This window comes from Lagopus muta, chromosome 1, assembly GCF_023343835.1.
Source record: "Lagopus muta isolate bLagMut1 chromosome 1, bLagMut1 primary, whole genome shotgun sequence".
NCBI classification, from domain to species: domain Eukaryota; kingdom Metazoa; phylum Chordata; class Aves; order Galliformes; family Phasianidae; genus Lagopus; species Lagopus muta.
Genome location: NC_064433.1, coordinates 80,504,411 through 80,522,863, shown reverse-complemented (window position 1 = coordinate 80,522,863; position 18,453 = coordinate 80,504,411). Strand labels below are relative to the sequence as shown.

General features: G+C 40.9%; 1 protein-coding gene across 3 annotated transcripts in view; it reads left to right on the top strand.

Moving 5' to 3' along the window:
* Positions 1 to 18,453, top strand: part of CHD1L (chromodomain helicase DNA binding protein 1 like) — a 24,030-nt gene extending 5,577 nt beyond the window's left edge. For all 3 annotated transcript variants that reach the window (XM_048933744.1, XM_048933743.1, XM_048933745.1), the window contains 19 exons: positions 146 to 177; positions 1,083 to 1,164; positions 2,508 to 2,670; positions 2,941 to 3,096; positions 4,204 to 4,296; positions 4,741 to 4,837; positions 6,251 to 6,324; positions 7,266 to 7,376; positions 8,977 to 9,091; positions 9,729 to 9,882; positions 11,288 to 11,453; positions 12,312 to 12,457; positions 13,055 to 13,218; positions 13,846 to 14,054; positions 15,043 to 15,141; positions 15,855 to 15,925; positions 16,186 to 16,300; positions 16,523 to 16,631; positions 17,321 to 18,453. In XM_048933744.1, the coding sequence (XP_048789701.1) occupies positions 146 to 177; positions 1,083 to 1,164; positions 2,508 to 2,670; positions 2,941 to 3,096; positions 4,204 to 4,296; positions 4,741 to 4,837; positions 6,251 to 6,324; positions 7,266 to 7,376; positions 8,977 to 9,091; positions 9,729 to 9,882; positions 11,288 to 11,453; positions 12,312 to 12,457; positions 13,055 to 13,218; positions 13,846 to 14,054; positions 15,043 to 15,141; positions 15,855 to 15,925; positions 16,186 to 16,300; positions 16,523 to 16,631; positions 17,321 to 17,381 (2,217 nt within the window). In that variant the 3' untranslated portion in view covers positions 17,382 to 18,453. The remainder of the gene's footprint in view (positions 1 to 145; positions 178 to 1,082; positions 1,165 to 2,507; positions 2,671 to 2,940; positions 3,097 to 4,203; positions 4,297 to 4,740; positions 4,838 to 6,250; positions 6,325 to 7,265; positions 7,377 to 8,976; positions 9,092 to 9,728; positions 9,883 to 11,287; positions 11,454 to 12,311; positions 12,458 to 13,054; positions 13,219 to 13,845; positions 14,055 to 15,042; positions 15,142 to 15,854; positions 15,926 to 16,185; positions 16,301 to 16,522; positions 16,632 to 17,320) is intronic.

Genomic DNA, 18,453 nt, shown 5'->3' with positions numbered 1-18,453 from the left:
GTTATGTTATCTGTTACTTTCCTTGGTAACTGACTTCGCTCCAATCCTGCTCTATTTCACCATGGTTTGCAATTAGATGGAAAGATGCTCTCTTTTGAACTATGTGTTAAGTTGTAAGTAACTATTTTATTTTCTTTCATTGCAGATTTGTCTGAAAGATGCAGCATTTCTCAAATTGTGAGTACAGGTTGTTATTACTATTATTAATTTAATTCTGTAAGTCTGTCAGAAACTTCTGAAATGTATGTTTATCTGTGTGCAAGATTCTCCACTTTTTTACAAGAGCCAAAGGTATTTTTTGATTCTGATCAGACTCCTTTACCAGCTTGCAGTGTAGAGTCCTTAATGTCACTTAAGATATATGTGAACAGAGCAGTGGGGAAAATATAGATACATGTGATTCCAGCCCTTGTATTCCACTGAGAAGAAAGGTGTGTGGGTAAGAAAAGCTGGAGGGTCATGCTCTCTCCTCCCTGCCTATCCATCAGCCAGAACTGTGTGGAAGTCACTCTGTAATGTGGGAGTTGAAATCCTCACAGTTAGCAGAAATGAGTATTGAGTGCTGAAAAGAGTTTGTATTAAATCTGGTGGATCTAGTAGGGAGCAAGTGATTCTGCAGCCTATACAGTGTGGTGGTGTGTGTACTGAGCTGAAATTCCACTCTTGGATGATTTGCAAAAGGTCACCTGTGTAATCATAGCTCGTCATCACTGCTGGGTTTTTGCATGGGTGTAAGGGCCTAATTTCATGTTTTTTTTCCACGTAATAGATCTCCTTGAATGTTTGACTAACTTTTACTTGCATAATTTTCCCACAGAAACGGAGGTGGAGAGAGAAACAGCAAATTCAAATGAACTTAGTTTTGATTTCAGGCTGTACTTAAGAAGCAGTATTGGCTCTTGAAAACCTGTACTTGTGAATTCCTCCCACTGTTCACCACATTTGTGATGCTTGCCTGTGGTTCACGGAGTGGGAGCCTCTTGAGTTCAGCCAAACAAATCCATTACTTATTTCAGTCTTTTTGCATTGGCAGTAGTGATTTCTCTGCAAGTAATTGGAGATGCTGTGTTGTTTGTTCACAGTTTTGACTGGGCTGCCTTGGTTGTAGATGAAGCTCACAGACTGAAAAATCAGAACTCTCTGCTTTATGAAACACTTACTGAGGTAAAATATACCAGCTATCTTTCTCTGTATGAGGACTTTTCACTACAGGAGACAGATGTTCTGTTTATTTCTTTGTATTGTATTCTAATTAACCCTGGGCCACAACCAGCTTCCATCACTTCTATCAGAATCGTTGAACAGATCCACATAGTTAGTGGCAGAGTGATAAGGGCCTGTGGTTCTGGCCTTGGAGCTGGGCAGTATTTGGAGCTTGTCTCTCATTTTGGCTCTTGTTTGTACTTGAGTCACTGGAGCAATTTGAGAGACTGAAAAATGTAAAGAAACTGAACATAGCACTGAAGCACAGCTGTACTACTGAAGTGTTAGAAATATGACCAATGTAAGACTGTATAAAGTGACAAAGAGGGTATCTCCAGATTCGGGAGGGTGAAGGAACCCTTGCCTCATTTGCAGAATCACAGAATCACAAGGTTGGAAACGACCTGCAAGATCATCCAGTCCAACCACCCTCCCATTCCTATCAGTACCACAAGCACTAAACCATCTCTCGTAGCTCCGGGACCCTGGGTCATGAACTGTTGATTTCCATTGTCTCACTTAATAGAGCCACCCTTGTTTATTGAAATTATTAGAATTGCTCCAGCTTCCCTTGGGCTGTCCTGGATAAGAAAGTGTCCTTACTTTCTTGTGAATGAAATGAATGCACTTCTTGTCACGGCAGTAAAACATGGACATTACATCAGGACTGGCATCAGCAATGATGAGCTGCAATGCCTCTAAATGTACATTAAAAAAAAAAAAAAAGATTCCTGAAAAGCTCAGCTCCTGAATCTTTTAGAAGATTCAGTTGAAATTGAAAAGAAATAGCAGTGATTCACCTTAGCTCTCCCGATGTATTTTCTTGAGAAAAGACTTGTTTTTTTTCAACAGTATTCCCAACTCCCTTTCTAGGGATTGCTCTATGCAGCATGGAGCAAATAATGTCACTGTGATTGTCAGAGTAGATCAGAAAGTAGAAATGGAGTGTGCTCGTTAGTAATTTCATTTCACTGTCCTATTTCAGCAGCATTTTCTAGTTGTTTGTCATAATAATGAGTATGCAGTATTGGATCTGGGAATTCTAATTTTGTTTTTTGCATTTTCTTATTTTGCTTATGCTGTCTTCTTTGCACTGGTGCCAGCCTAAGTTTGATAGGGCTGTTTGACAATCACACCATACCATATTTAATATGGTTTTGGCTGGCATTTGCAGTATTCTGCAGGCATTTCTATGCCACCTGTCTTTAGCTAAAGGATAAGAGGGAAATGGGTGGAGCTGTACATTAACTTTTCTTTCCAAATGCTCTCTCCTTATCATTTTGTTTTGATGTTGATTCTTTCAGCTCTCAATAGGTTTCAGCCTGCTACTCACAGGCACTCCAATCCAGAACAGCCTCCAAGAACTCTACTCCTTACTCAGCTTTATTGAACCTGATATTTTTCCTAGAAAACAAGTGAAAGAGTTTGTTGAGTATTACCAAGCAATTGAAAAGGAGAGTGAGCCAGGTAAGTAACAACTGATGCTATACTTGAATCATGACCAGCTGTTATCTTGACTGGGTGGCAGGCACATTGTATAAGTAATAGTTACTGATCTTAGTGTGGCTGCTAAATACTAAGTAAGGTGTGCAACTCTTCTGCTTTCTCTGTAAAACTGGGCTAGGATAATTTCATTAAGATTCCTTTATACATTTATTTTTGAAAGTATAGTTGTGAAGATACTGTATAAATCCCTTATGCTTCATTGGTAATTTGTTATACCTTGCTTCTGAATAGCCAAAGAATTGCACAATCTTCTGCAACCATTTTTGCTTCGAAGAGTCAAGTCCGAGGTGACTGCAGACCTTCCGAAGAAGGTGGAAGTAGTTTTGTACCATGGAATGTCAGCTCTGCAGAGGAAGTACTACAAAGCTATTTTGACAAAAGATCTAGGTAACTGAGGCATTTAAATTCTATTGGTTGATTTTTTGTTTTGGGGGGGGCTGCTTGATTCATTGATTTTTACCCTGCGATGGAGGAAGAGATGTATGAATCTAGAGCTGGTCTGTCTCAGAGCTGAGGAGGAACAGCTTCAAGAATCTGCTTTGGATCAGCTAGTAATTAAAAATCTCATGAACAAGTAAGCCTGCTCCTGTCCTTTCTTTTTGCATCCAAACAAAAAAGGTTGTACAGGAAATTCTATGTCTCTACAAATTTTCCAGCAGTAGTAGAAATCTCACATAGCAAATTGAAACCTGCTGGGTGTAGATTGGAGTGCCTTAACAAACCACAGGACCATACGGACAATGCAGCCACAGATCCTTGTCCTAACAGCTCACTCCTTGGAACTTCGTGTATGATTTAACTGTAACAGAGCATCCAGAGAGATGAAAGAACATATTTTGTTCTCTGAAATCCTCCTTTTTCATTTCTATATACCAGATGTCGTTTGTCAGTGTTTTTGTGTTGTAGGGAAACCGTAACTGGGGGGACAGTGACTCTGTTCCAGAGCTAATGCCTGCTGCATCAAGGAGCCACCATGCTTTGCATCATCACCATCAAAGCTGAATCTTCTTCTAGAGTTAGCAATGTCCACGTCTCTTTGTTTTCCCCCCAGAAGTATGCATCTCTTCTTAACTTCCTGGTTACCCTGGGAGGTCTTTTCTGCGTTGTATTACTTTTTTGGTTTTGTTCTTGGAAAGTTGAAATGAACTGTAACAAATTAGTTTTGATGATTTCTAGATCTATAATGCACTCTTAAGAAAATGTCATTGGCTCTTTCCAAGGAGTTGAGAAAATTCCAGAGGTTTTGACAAGGCAAAGTAGTAAAGGCTCTCTCTCTCTCTCAAAAAAAGAAAAAGAAAAGTGAGGGAATTTTTATTTGGCTCATGAGAACAGGTGTATTAGTCTTGGGATGGAAAGTCAAATACAAAAATGATGTGCGAAGAGTTACTTCAATGCTGCAGCAGTGCAAAGCAGTGCTTAGGTGTTCTCAGTCACACCACTGGTGAAGCATAGGCTTCCCTGCTCAGTTCTTTTTTTCTGTGCACTTTGTTCCAGATGCATTTGAAGGTGGAACAGGAAGGAAGGTTACACTTCAGAATGTCTTAATACAGCTTCGGAAGTGTGTTGCCCACCCGTACCTTTTCAATGGTAAGAAAATATTCTTCTCTCTTTTGAAATAGAATTTTTTTTCTGTATGCTTTTTTTAATTTAAATAATTGCTTAGAAGGGGCAAGTAATGAACAGTATTGCACCAGCTGTGGATTTGTGACCAGCTGTGGATTTGTGACCAGCTCCAACACAGAACAATTCATCAGTGAGGCTTGTGAAGTTTAAATTTTCTACTTCAGCTCACCACTTGATTTGTCATAAGTTCATCTTCTCTCCCCTAAACAGTGAAATAACATTTCATTTTGTGAGGTACTTCCTGGAGTACTGAGGGTGGTTTTCTTTTTTTGGACAAAGATGATCATTTTTCAAACAAGCAAGCATCCTGGGAGTCTGCTTGGCAGTATTTGGCAACGTGGTCATTTAAACGTTGATCACTGAGTTGCTATCTGTATAATTAAGTTCTGAAACCTGTTTCTTTTCCAGGTGTTGAGCCAGAGCCCTTTGAGATTGGAGATCACATTGTTGAAGCCAGCGGCAAACTGTGTTTGTTGGATAAACTCCTTTCATTTTTGTATGATGGGTATGTTGTGTTGGGATGAGGAGGAAAAGGTGGAGTTAACACAGGGAGAAAAGATAAACTAAGAAGGAAAGTTGCCTTATTTATCCATAGATTGTGCAGGTACCACAACACAAGCACTGCCCTATTTAAAGGATGCTGCTGGCTACCACAAGGAGATCATCTCAGTGCAAACAACTGCATTACAGGCTATAGAGGACTCTCAAAAAATTGTAGCTTCCCTTTAAACATTTCTCAAAACACTTTGCTAATTCTCACATGCTCTCAAATATTGCCTAAGTTATGCTGGGAATCTGGGAGAATATATATCTGACGGGCTTTCAGCATATATGTTTTTATTGAATTTCATGAGAGTAGCTTCCAGTGCATCAGTTTGGGTATTTTGCACTGCAGTGCTTCTATTAGCCCAGGAGGCAGAATGCACAATGAGCCTGAAAAAGAAATTTGACAGGACCAAAGCCCCAGAATAAGCTGAAATTTTAGGTTTGGAACCAATATTCAAAACTCCTGACCTTGACCTCTGGTGACTTCAGAACCTGTAACACAACAACCTTAAATATCTCCCTACAGATCTCAGTTGGACCAATCAAATCACAGTTTGTGTTCTCATACATGTTCTTGTTTGATGCCTCCTGCACAATTCATAAATTCTACCTGCTTTCTTAATTGGGCTGCAGTTTCCCTCTGAGTACTTTCAAAAGCACAGAGCTTTAGAAGGGAAGTTCTGATGCAGTAGTGGAGGGCTCTGTCTTCCTTCTGTACAACATATTGTGAGTGGATGCCTCTCCTCCTTTGATGTCTTTGCCACAAGGACAGCCCTGTGCGACTCCTGAACTTGCAAATGTTGATTTAAACAAAGCACTCTCGCACTGTCTGAGGCCCAGAGCAAGGAGGGTTGATTTCTCACTTAAATGCTGTTTGCAATTATATATGGGCACTGAGGGTCATTTGCTGTATGGGAAGTTATATTCTGTTGCAGAGATGCTGATACTACATTTTCCCCTATATTTAAAATGTTTTATGTTATGTTGTTAGAGAGCAATCTAGTGTGGCAAGTCACGTGGTGAACACCCTCATGGCACTACATTCAAACTGAGGATTCTTTTAGCCAGGATTCTCTGGGTCCTCGCCAAGGTGCATTTAGCCAGCAGCAGTGTTGTGCCAGAGCCTTGTTACCTGTGAGTCCACACTCTACACATGGCAGCTGATGCTATCAGGTGGGGCTGTCTGGCTACATTTGGATGTGGGGCTGAAAATGTGAGGGAGTTGGCAGTCACTCTGTGAGGCTTAGTGCAGTGTTGTGGTGAGCTCTTGCTAAGTAACAGTGGCTGGTTGAGCTACTGTAACCCCTCTACTGCTTTGTGAAATGCTGCCACAGTATAATGTTGCTGGTGACGTCTTGTATTCTTCTTCCAGTGGCCATCGTGTCTTGCTCTTTTCTCAGATGACTAAACTGCTTGACATTCTGCAAGACTACATGGACTATAGAGGTATGGTCTGCATGGTTTGGCAGCAAAGGGCTTATCTTAATGATCTGTGCCATATAGTGTTAGTCTGGCTTTGGTTGATAAGCTTGGGATGGAGAATATGATGGGCATTTGTTTCTTCTTAGTAGACAGAAACCATACTCTTACAGTTGACTGTGACTTGGGATTTGAATTAATCTTTGTGCTAGCTGCCTACAAGGAACTTGCACTTTAGCATAGTTCTTCCAAGTAGCTTGAGCTTTGGTTCCTTGATAAAATCGAGCTAACAGATGGCAGGGTAGCAAAGTTTCATTACATACCCATGGTCTGTTATGTACCTGAGTCCTAAAGTAGCTGTAGTAAAGCCATTAGCATTCAATTCAGTTTGTCCAGTGCAGAACACAAATTGTGCCACATTTATGCCAGGAAATTAGTTTTTGATTAAAATAGTTGTTGGCAGTGAGGCCTCAATGTGACTGTTTTGGCAAGGCTGCCAAAGGGATCTTGAGACATTTTCTTCTGTTTCAACCCACATAGCTCCATGCGTACTTAGGACTTCCCATGAAAGAGGCTTTTCTTTGGTGTTGATGGATTTGGACAACTAACGTTGCACTAAAAAGCCAAATGTAAGGCCATTTCCCATACTGCTTGCTCACAGGGAAGCACACATTGAAAGCAGTAGAAGCTTGTATAAGAAAGATATGGTGGTTATTGGCTTGTAGTATGGAGCCAACAGCCAGCACAGTATAGTCTGAAATGGGACTCTGGGTTAATGTTCTTATACTTTGGCTTTGTATTTCCCCATCTTGTTTCCATGCAGTAAATTAAATGCTAAGAGTTTCTGCTTCAGATCTAGCTAAATTAACCTTTGTTGACAGTCTGAGAGTCAGGGTCACTGGAAAGAAAAAGAGGAGTTGAAGGTGATAAAATGCAAATCAGAAACATACATTTTGTTGTTTGGAAAGGCTATAGCTACGAGCGGCTGGACGGTTCTGTAAGAGGTGAAGAGAGACACCTTGCCATTAAGAACTTTGGTCAACAGCCCATCTTTGTCTTCCTGCTGAGCACCAGAGCAGGTAAGTAAGGAAGAGAGAGACAACACATGTCTTGTTTCTGCACACTTTTGCTGTCTTGCAAAATTTCAGGGTGTTCTGAATCGTCCATATTCTGCTAATATGGAGGATTTTTGAGAGAAACAAGGCACATCCTTCTTAGTGCCTTAGGCTTCTTAGCTAGGAGACCCAATTCCTGTGCTTTCCTTTCAGCAACTGATGCCAAGATGCTTTTCAGGTCGCAGCTGTTTGAGTAACTTTTTTATTCTGAGCTCTGCAATGCCTTTCCCTGTGCCAGGTTAAACTGAAGGAATCTCACTAGCATTTTATTTCTGCAAGCACTTTATTTCTAAAGTTTCAGACTTTAGGCAGAAATAGACTTCCTCTAAGTAAGCTGGTAGAATTGCTTCCTGAACATGGACGTACACTCTGGCTGGCAGACAGACTCAGCTGAGAGCTTTTTACTTACCAGAGGCTGCATAGAACACCACAGGAGTACCATCTGTATTTTGCCTCCTCTTAGCTCCCCAGGCATATCTGTGTTTCTTGAATGATTTCAGTTCTTCCTGTCTCTTTATTCAGACCAGCACAAGGGCAGGCTTCTGCTTACCTTCAGAGAGAGGATCAGTACTACTTGATCTCAAGCATCAGGCTCTTATTATGTCTTCTTCCTTTGGGCTTCTGGTCAGACTTTCCTGAATGAAACTGGCTTTGATAATATTGCAGGGCGTGGAGAGGAGTATATTGAGACTGCAGAGAAGCACCTAATGCTTAGTGTAAGAAATAAAAGCTTCTTGTAGCACTGTGCCTGAACTCTTCCTGCCCATGTCCACCAGAATTAAATTGCTTTCTAGTGCTCAGTGCTACGTCTGTCATATTCTATCCACCTGGGAACAGCAGTGTGAGCTGTATTTCCATCCTTGTGTTATGGGCAGAGATTTTTCAAGTGCATGACTGTCTCTACTTGCAAGATTATTCTGATTATTGTGAAGTACTCAGCACAAGCAGGAAAGAATGTACTTGAACAGGTTCTGCCCTCTTTAGCTGTAGTATGTTGTCACTATAGTAGATATTATAAAAACAAAAAAACTCTAACGTTTTTTTTCTTTTCATTCCATGAGAGTGAACTCTAATTTCAGAACCTTTTGAAGTCACATATGTACCTATGCTCTGGCTGTTGTATGATTGGGTGTGGTGTTTCCCACTCTTTCAGCAGTGTATTTACCTGTTGTTACTGGGCTTCAGCCAAGTCATAGCTTGGGCAGACCTTTGTATCCTCAGTAAAGCCAGTTCTTGCTGCATTAGTCTTTCTGACAGCTGAAGAATATGTCTATGTTATCAGTCTTGACAACCTATTGCCTTTTTATTGATTTGCTTGCATTTTTTTTTTGTTCCCCTACAATGCACAGTGCAGCTCTGTTTTGAGCTGTTGCAGAAAGCACAGAGAAATACAGAAATACCAGGCTTATCCATCTATTTGGATCTTTGTGAGACTCAGACTTGGGGCTGAGAGATAAATCGAATATAGTTGATCAGATCTGACAGAACGTTGCATAGCATAAATTCTCCAGCTGCGCCTTTCTTTTCTGCTGCTGACGTACTCTGTGATCTTCTCTGTTCATAGGAGGAGTTGGCATGAACCTGACGGCAGCAGATACAGTTATTTTTACTGACAGTGATTTTAACCCACAGAACGACTTGCAAGCAATAGCAAGAGCTCACCGGATTGGGCAGCATAAGTGAGAAATGTTGCTTCTTCTCCTTAGGTTGCTTAATTTACTGATCCCCCTGTGTCTCTTTCCCTATTCATAAGCAATAGTGTTAAAAGGTGTTAAGAGGGTGATAGATTGAAGGTCAAAGAAAGAGAGCAGAGATAATTTTGTCTCTGCTTTTCTTCTGCAGCCTTATGCAGTCCTACCCTTGTCATGTGTCTAAGATGGGGGCTTTGTAAATTTAGAGGAGGAGATGGAATCTGCAGGATTGCCTGCACTCTTGCAGCAGGCATTCGTCCTGTGTCAAGAAGCAATTGCTTCAGCATTATACTTATCACAGAATCATAGAGTGGCCTGTGTTGAAAAGGACCACAATGATCATCTAGTTTCAACCCCCCTGCTGTGTGCAGGGTCGCCAACCAGTAGACCAGGCTGCCCAGAGCCACATCCAGCCTGGCCTTGAATGGCTCCAGGGATGGAGCATCCACAGCCTCCTTGGGCAACCTGTTCCAGTGTGTCACCACTCTCTGCTGTTGGTTGATTTTGCTCTTGCCTTTTTATCCCTACCAAAAGATTGGGTAAGGGGATCATGTGCCTTGCCAGAAAACCACTTTAGTGCACCTCAAATGAAGAAAATAATAAGAATTTTTTTGGCTTTTTGAAGGCCTGTAAAAATTATTCGCTTGATTGGACGAGATACAGTTGAAGAAATAATCTACCGAAGAGCTGCTTCCAAGCTTCAACTGACAAATGCCATTGTAGAGGGAGGTCAGTTTGCCTTGGGAGTACACAAACCTCAGGAAGCATCAGATTTACAGGTAAAATAGAGCTAAACCCTCGAGTTGACTTCAGTAACATTCTTACAAGTGTTGGAGTGTTTCTCTGTTTTTCACGTCTGTCTGATGTGAACCTGTCAAGACACTTCAGTTGGGGAGGATATGCATTGACGTGACAGCTTTTGCATGCGTCCTAGGAATCAGCATTGCATTCCAGGTCCAGTCAAGATTTGAAATTTTAAGACAGTTTTTAGAGTTTAGAGATGCATCTGTTGTGTAAAAAATGTGTTTTCTTGGAGAAGAGGGGAAGGCAAGAATATCCCTTGTTTTACTTGTATATTTTTTTTATTATATAACAGGTCTGAAGTGGAGGCTCACTCATTGTTTCTAGGAGCTTATCTGTCTCTCCTGCCCTTCTCTCTCAAACAGAGCTACTGATAATTACTTTGACAACTTTTGATCGCTAGTCTGCTAGTTCCAAAGGTTAACCTCTTGGCAGTGTCTCAGGAGTCAAGGTGTGATTTATGATTCTGACCCAAAAGCTGAGTTTTAGGCTAAGAGCTTTGGTTGAAAACATCAAGCAAAGTGAAATTTGGAGGGATGTATCTCCTTGTATAATCGATAGATATCAAGATGTTACAATCACAATATAATCAAGAGAGTTAGGCAAAGTGGACAATGATAACAAAAGAGAATAAATGGAAAGCTTACCCTTCAGCTGGGCTCACCTACAAAACACCAAGAGAGGTGATCTCCAGAAGAGATCCTTCCCTACTGGTAGCCAGCTCTTAAATAGGTCTAGGAGGACCTAGCCTGGCTCCACCCCTTCCAGCAGCACAGGTGAATTGCCTTCACCGGTGCTCCTGTGGCTGACTCATGGCTCACCTCAGGTGATCAATCAGAGGTTCAGGCCGTGACTCAGCAGTTCCCATATACTCCTCTACAGAGGTAAACCTGGGAGAGGGCTTGGAATTAATGCATCTTTTCCCACCCCCTGCCCCTTCATCAGCATGTACCTCAGTAGTTATAGGGTGAAGTGGAACTGAGCCCAAAGGAAATTCCTTGCTGACATTATGCTCCCCGTAAATTTTTGTGGGATATAAGTATTTTATTTTATTAAGAGGTGGGGCCAAAAGCCCAGATTTGTTGGCTATAAGAAAGCTTCTTGAGTGCAGTCAGAATTATGCCATTTTTGTTATTTGGCCTGTAGAGAAAAATTGCCTTACCAGTCTGAGTATGTTAGGGGTTGATACATTACAGGGGCCTGTCTCAATAGGTGTTGAGACAAATGAGCATGTTAAAGTGCAAGTATTTTGACAGATAGTACAAAGGATTAGATTTCTTCACTTTTACAACCTTCCCATTTCTGTCTGAGAAGCTTGAGTCATAGGGATGCATGTGGAAATAGGAGATACTCATACTGAACTTCCTTTTCTCGTTGATAAAGCTGAGTGAAATCCTGAAATTTGGCTTAGATAAATTGCTGTCCTCTGAAGGAAGTACTGTCCAGGATGTGGAGCTGGAAAACATCCTTGGAGAAACAAAAGGAGGGAAGTGGGTAATGGATGTTGTCCTGCCATGTGAAGAAGAGAAGAAGGAGGATGACACAGAAAGTAAGTTACAAATTGAAATACCTATGGAGTGCATGACACTTGGGAACTAGTAGAGGAGGCTTCCTAGGGAAGGGTGGTATTTTTCAGGTAACAAGAAAATTGGGCTGTCCATAATCTCGATTTCTGAGCTTAAATTGGTCTTTTTCTTCTTTTTGCAACCTTGTTTGCTTGAAATGTTGATAACAACATGTGCCCGGCTTGTTGGCCAGCGGGTCTGAATTCCTTAATGTGTTTCACATATTTTGAGACCTCACAAAAGAAGAAATACTCAAATGGCAGCTGCTATTATTCTCATGGAGAATCATTAAGATAGAATTATGGACATACAGAGATAACAATAACTTAAGGAAAAAGTATATAATAACTCTTTTGTATCTGTCTCCATACAAAAGATTATTGGCCACGAAAAACACAAGTTAAAATGACCTTAAAACTCAAAATATGAGATTAGAAAAGCAGAGCCATTGAATCTGAACAGCTAGAACAAACCTATTTTGTCTTTATTATTCTACTTTCCCATAAAAATGTACCTTAATTGTGATTAGTTTTCTATTATATGAGAATAAATTTTAAGGATACTTTCTTGTAGTACCATGAGACAGACTGACTTTCTGCTTTGAGTACACTATAGCACTTAAATACAGATCTGTGACTGAAGCTTTTGTCTGAGGAAGCAAATCTTGATTCTGTTCTTTTAACATTATGTTGACTCTGGTCATATATAAGGCAGTAAATGTCTTTTTCTGCTGAGGGTAGAACAGTGTAACAGAGAAGCCTAATTGTTTTTGGTCTTGCTGTATATTTCAAGTGTTAGTGGCTTTCAATTCCTTTTTATACTTGTAAATTTTTTTTTTGAAGATCACATGTATGTGTATGAAGGCAAAGATTATTCAAAAGAACCCAGCAGAGAAGATAAAAAAGCATTTGATCAGCTTTTGGATCTTCAGAAAGCCTTGACCGAAGAGACCAGTAAAGAAGGGAGAGCTCTCCGAAACAAAGCAAATGTAAGGCAAAAGACATGACAAAGCATATGATGCTCTTAACTGCTTGTAGAAAATGAAGCTGACAGTTTCCTCTCTTTACTTGCAGCTCACAAAAAAAAAAAAAAAACATGTTCAAAGATTCAGATGCCATTGTAGTAAGGTTGGCTCTTGAATCTGAGGGTTGGACAATTCAGCGATTCTGGCAACAGATCATAGTTGGAATGCTGGGCGCTAATATAAACTTAGATCACAAAACCACCCATTTGTTTGACATCTAGGATCTGATGGTTAAGAGCTGTGGGCAAGTAGACAAATGGGAAAGGAATGCAGGAGGAAGTTCTTTACTATGAGAGTGGTGAGGCGCTGGAACAGGCTGCCCAGAGAGGTTGTGGATGCCCCGTCCCTGGAGGTATTCAGGGCCAGGTTGGATGGGGCCCTGGGCAGCCTGGTCTAGTATTAAATGGGGAGGTTGGTGACCCTGCCTGTGGCAGGGCAATTGGAGATTCACAATCCTTGAGGTCCCTTCCAACCCGGGCCATTCTGTGCAGCATAAAGTGGGCACCAGACGTGTGCTTGAGATAAGCATTTTGTTTCTGAATTGCAGCTTTCTTTCTCTAGACTCTTCTTACAGGCCTCAGGGACCAGTCAACAAGGAGGAAACGCTTGTTGAGTGCAGAGGAGCTGGAGACTAGGAGGAAGAAGCGCCAAGAAGCAGCTGCAAAGAGAGCAAAGCTTATGGAGGAAAGGAAAAAGGCAAAAGCAGAGGCAGAGCACATGAAAAAGTATGGCTCATACTGCATCAACTACTTTTAAATTGGTGTCTGTTACAGGGTGCTCTAGAAATGTGCTCTGTATCCACTCTGGAAGGTGGGGCTGAGAGTGATGGGAGAAGATGACCAAATGGCTGCAGATCAACCTCTTGAGAGAGTTAGCTTCATATTCATCAGCGTATTTCTGAATACTTCACATCTAATTTAACTCATCAAGACTGGCCTGAATGAGAACCTCATATCTGAGTGTATAGTGAGCTTTTGGGGCAACTTAACTACATCTGAAGTGTCAGACTTGGTTCCTGTGTCTCATTCCACTATCAGTATCTCTTTGGCATGCATATTAACTAACTTCTTCTTCTTTCCTATCTATTTTTCCTTTTCACCACTGTGAATAACTCCTTCCGCTTTGTCGTATATTTACTTTTTCTATGCCTACAATCATTTTATCACACCAACACACGGCACTTAAAATCACAGATACCAGCTGGGGTAATCTTGGTTCTTATCTAAAATAGAGGAGGGCAGCAGAGGGAATGCAGATCAGGATCTCGCGTTTTGCTGTAGTCATTTAAAACAGGGTGTAGAACCCCCCCCCCGTCTTTGCTTATTTTCATTGAATTTCTTCTCTTGTTTCAGGATGGCTTGGTGGGAGTCAAATCATTACACATCCACGTGTCTCCCTTCAGAGGAAAGTGAGTCTGAGGAAGAGTTTGAGGAGGGAGAGGCTGAGCTGAATGTAGATTTGGATTACAGAGATGTGGACCTAAACTGTATCAAGTACGTCATGGGAGATGTCACCCACCCCAAAGCAGAAGAGGAGGATGCCATTATTGTCCACTGCCTCGGTAGGACTTATGACAACAGAACTATTGTAAAGTGGGGTGGGCGAAGGCCTGAGCAGTACATCCTAGCTTGGTACTTTTTAACTCCATACCAGACTGAAATCATTTTGAGTCTGACTTGATCTTGAGTGATGTAGAGGCAGTACAGACTCTACTTCACAATGTATAACCCACACAAGTGTTAGGAAGAGATATATAGGTCTGTGTTTCTGGGTGAGCCTCTTGAAAGATATGTCTAGAAACTGTACTTCTGTGAACAAGTGGGGACAGTGCCTCTGAAGGTGAAGGCCTTATATTCATCCCATGTAAGCTGTAAGGACTGAACTGAGATATTGAAAATCGCCTCCCTTATGCAGTCAGCGGAGAGAGATGGGCTGTTTCAGAGGCTGAGGTCAGAACTGCACTCCTAGCTTGTTGCTAGTTTTAGGACCTCTGTCAAGACATTGAAGGTGAGGGAGAGAAATTCAGGTTGCAGAGTTCTTTCAGAATCAGTGTTGAAGCTCTTACCAAGGCCATAGAAGAATCTTATAAGCTGCTTTGGCTTGTGTTAAACTCAGCATAAAAACTCATGGTTAAAGTGGAAATGCCAAGTGACAAGGAAAGCCCACAAATAACAAACATCTAGTTGTGGGAAGCCCAAAACACCAATCGGGGGACATAATATGTGCATGTTCTCCCTGGGTATGAGAGTACTGACATTTTTATGTGCTCATTACTATGATAAATACTTGGTTGAATATCCACAGTGGGCAGGCAGAAGGAATTCTTATTGCAGTCTTTTCAGGGAATTGTGACAAGTTTGTTTTTCCTCAGTGGCTGAGGTTGATCCTTTAGGATAGTCCCTTGTAAGCTGGTTCACTTCAATTCACCTGTGGTTCTCATATCTGTTTTTGATGGTGTTTCATTGCATTTGGCCAGAGTAGGGCCCTTTTCTTCCTGGGATGATCTTCAATGTCAATTTCTAAAAAACTGATCTGTCATTGCGTTCTAGATGACTCTGGTCGCTGGGGAAGGGGTGGTTTGTTTACAGCTCTGGTGAGTCGTTCTGATCAACCAAGAAGAATATATGAGATGGCAGGGAAGATGAAAGGTAAGAGATTAAAACATGACCCTAGGCGAAGATGCTTAAGAGTTTCAATCCCCATGATGTTGCTGGAGTGAGGAATCTAAATACCCTTGTAGTTGTGTTTTTAGCTCTTCCTCTAGATATTTGTATCCTTAGCTCTTCAAGCAGTTTGACTTGACTTGCTGGGAGTCTGGAAACTCTGCATAGGAGTTGGTTGATCTGATCAATTCTGCAAGTTGTCAAAAAATAGAAAAAAATCACCATTCACATGTTATTTTTCCTCATAGAAGGTAGAGCCTATCATCTTTGTCAGAGTGCTTTTAAGAAGGATGAAGGACATCTGAGTCAGTGTCCAGTTGTAATTTTTATTCTCTCCAAACATTAATCTTCTCCTGAACAAGTGTTAGCAGTTTTGAGCTACCTGCAGCTGATAAGAATGCCCATCTTGCTGTAGAAGGACCTGTTGGTTTTTTTTTTAACCTTCTGGTTTATTCTTGTTTCAGTGTCTTTCATTCTGTCTGTGGTTTTTAACTGGGCAGTGTGTCTCTGTGTGTTGGGGTGGGTTTATGTCTGTCTTGTCTCCTTGGGCTCTGACTGTTGAATCCATTATGAAGAGACAGACAAGAAGAATAACACAGAACATGATAGTGAGTGAACACAGCAGAGATTTCACTACTGACTCTTCAGGACTGATATATTTATTTTTGTTTTTTCTTGTGTTCTTATTTTCTGGGCAGACCTGCAGTTAGGAGGGACCCTGTTATTTCCCATTGATGATAAAAAATCCAGGAGAAAAGGACAAGACTTGGTGAGAATGAGAAGATCCATTTTGAGTTGCTCTCCTTACATGATTTTGAAACTGTGTTCAGCGAACTTAATGTCTTTTTCCCAATAATAATGGCCCTGAATACTGAAAAAGGCTGAATTGCCATTAGAGGAAAAAATGAGAGTTTTATTTAGAGCTTATTACAGCTAATCGTTAATAATGCAGATTTCCAGCAACTATTGCTGTGTCTCTTAGCACTGTATTTAGACTCCATTTCATTTTTTTGTGTGTTTTCTCCTTAGTTGGCCTTGATTGTAGCTCAGCACCGGGATCGGTCCAACAACTTGTCTGGCATTAAGCTGTCTGCTTTGGAAAAGGGCCTGAAGAAGATTTATTCAGCAGCTAAGAAAAGGAATGGTAAGTGGTTGTGTGGCGGAACAGTGACTCCATAAATACATGTGTGATGATCAATTTCCACCTTTATTATTTTTTTCTGAAGTGAAGTAAGATTGAGATTTCCATGGATATGTTGCGTTTAGAATTATTCCTTCTGGTCTTGTTGGGTGGCTTGAACTCCTTATCTAGACTGCTTTCTGTAAGAGTATCTTGTCTTAAAGAGTGTCTTTCTTCACTTCTCAGCAACAGTGCACTTTCCACGTATTGGGTATGCAACAAAAGACTTCAACTGGTATGGTACTGAACGGCTCATCCACAAGCACTTGGCAGCACGGGGTGTCCCCACACTCGTGTATCCTTTCATAATAAGTTTGATTTGGTTCATAATCTGATTCTGGAGTGATCCCCTAAATATCTTGGTGGGTAAAAAGCAAGGAAATGAGGCAAGAAACAGATGCCACGATCCAGCTGAAAACTCGATTTATCTGACTTCACTATCATCCAGGTACTCGTTACATGGTAAGGACGTACTGCTTTAGGCACTAAAGATAGATTAAAGTGATTCAGTATGTCTCTCAGAATTTTTTTGGAACTAGAGGCTAACTTTTTATTGACAGCCATCAGCTTGAGCTGCATACGTCACGGGTGTGATGGAAATAACTGAAATTTCAGAATAATGGAAGTGACTCAGTAGCAAAACTGAGGAGGTTGGAAAAAAATACATTACAGTGTTCCAAGCAAGCTATATCTTGATTCTTTGGCTGAACTTGGTGGAGTTGGTGTGTTTTGGGACAGACTCTCGTAACCAAACAGCTCACTCCTTTTGCCTTACAGGTGAGGAAACATATTTATCTTTTTTGTCAATTCTCTGCAAAAACATGCTTTTCTGTAGTGCCGCTGTCAGCAATGCTGTGAAACTGAAAATCTGAGAGAGAGACAAAAGTATACTGCCTTCTAGGTGCATTCTGCCTCCTTGCTTTGTAAATCTCTGGGTGGAAGATCTAGCATTCCAAAGCATTTCCTTGACACTTCTTTTATTAGATACTACTTCCCCAGAAATAGAGGGTCTGCTTCACAACCATCTTCATCAGTAACAGCCTGAAAGCCATGAAGGCACAAAATTTTACTGAGAAACATGCACAAAACCCAAGGATCGTTTTAACTTCATGTAGACAGTCTTCAGTATGCATCCACTTCAGAAACATATCTTACACAGCCTTTTCTTATCTCTGTACCTCTCTGCTTTTATTGGTCATAACATTTATGTATTGTCAATGGCTCTAAAATGGAATTACACTGCTTCAGAGTTCAAAGAAACTTGGGACAAGGATGCTGGCACAATCCTAAATCTGTTTTGAAGATGGAAAATTAAACTTTCATCTATGGTCACTAGTTATCTCTTACATTATTTTATTTCTGGGGCTTGGAATGCAGTATCACTAGTTAGCAGCTCATTCATCTTCAGAAAAGCATTCATTTCTTACATAAGTAGGCACATATTTGTGTTTACACCCAATGATATTTGCATGGTAGAAAGCACACACGCAACCCTTTGGACCAATCAGAGGATTGGGAACATGTAAAAAACAGTATCATACCTCGGAATGAATTAAAGAGACTGGCTAAGCATGGAAATAATCATTAATTGTCCAATTAAAAATTGGCTATGAGTAAGAAGGATCACACTAGCTCTCCTTAAAGCAAAAATGGCAAGAAGCAATTTGATGGTGAAAGAACTTTGCCTGTTTAGCTTGAGTGCAGAATGAGGAGGAAAAGGAAAGCTTTGAATCCGAATCAAAACATCCATGGTAACACTAAGCAGAGAACCCTAGGAGAGGACTAGGTTCGAATGCAACCCTGAAGTGCAATGGCAGGGTAAGAGGTGGAGGCCTTGCAAGGAAATTAGCAATCTGTAGCTGAATGGTTCAGACAAAAACACTCTTTAGACTTCAGTCAGGCACTAGACAGAATTGCATTCTTCATTTGTTTACAGCTCTTCTGTTCCTACAGACCTCGGAACTGTACTGTCTATCACAATTTTAGATATAAATACTTGCACTTAGTTTAAGCTTAATATAATTTGCATTAAGAAAGCTTTCAAAACACTGGAACAACCTCAAGACAGAAAGTAAGGGATTCTTAGCTGATCCATCTCCCTAAGGAAGCTACAAAGT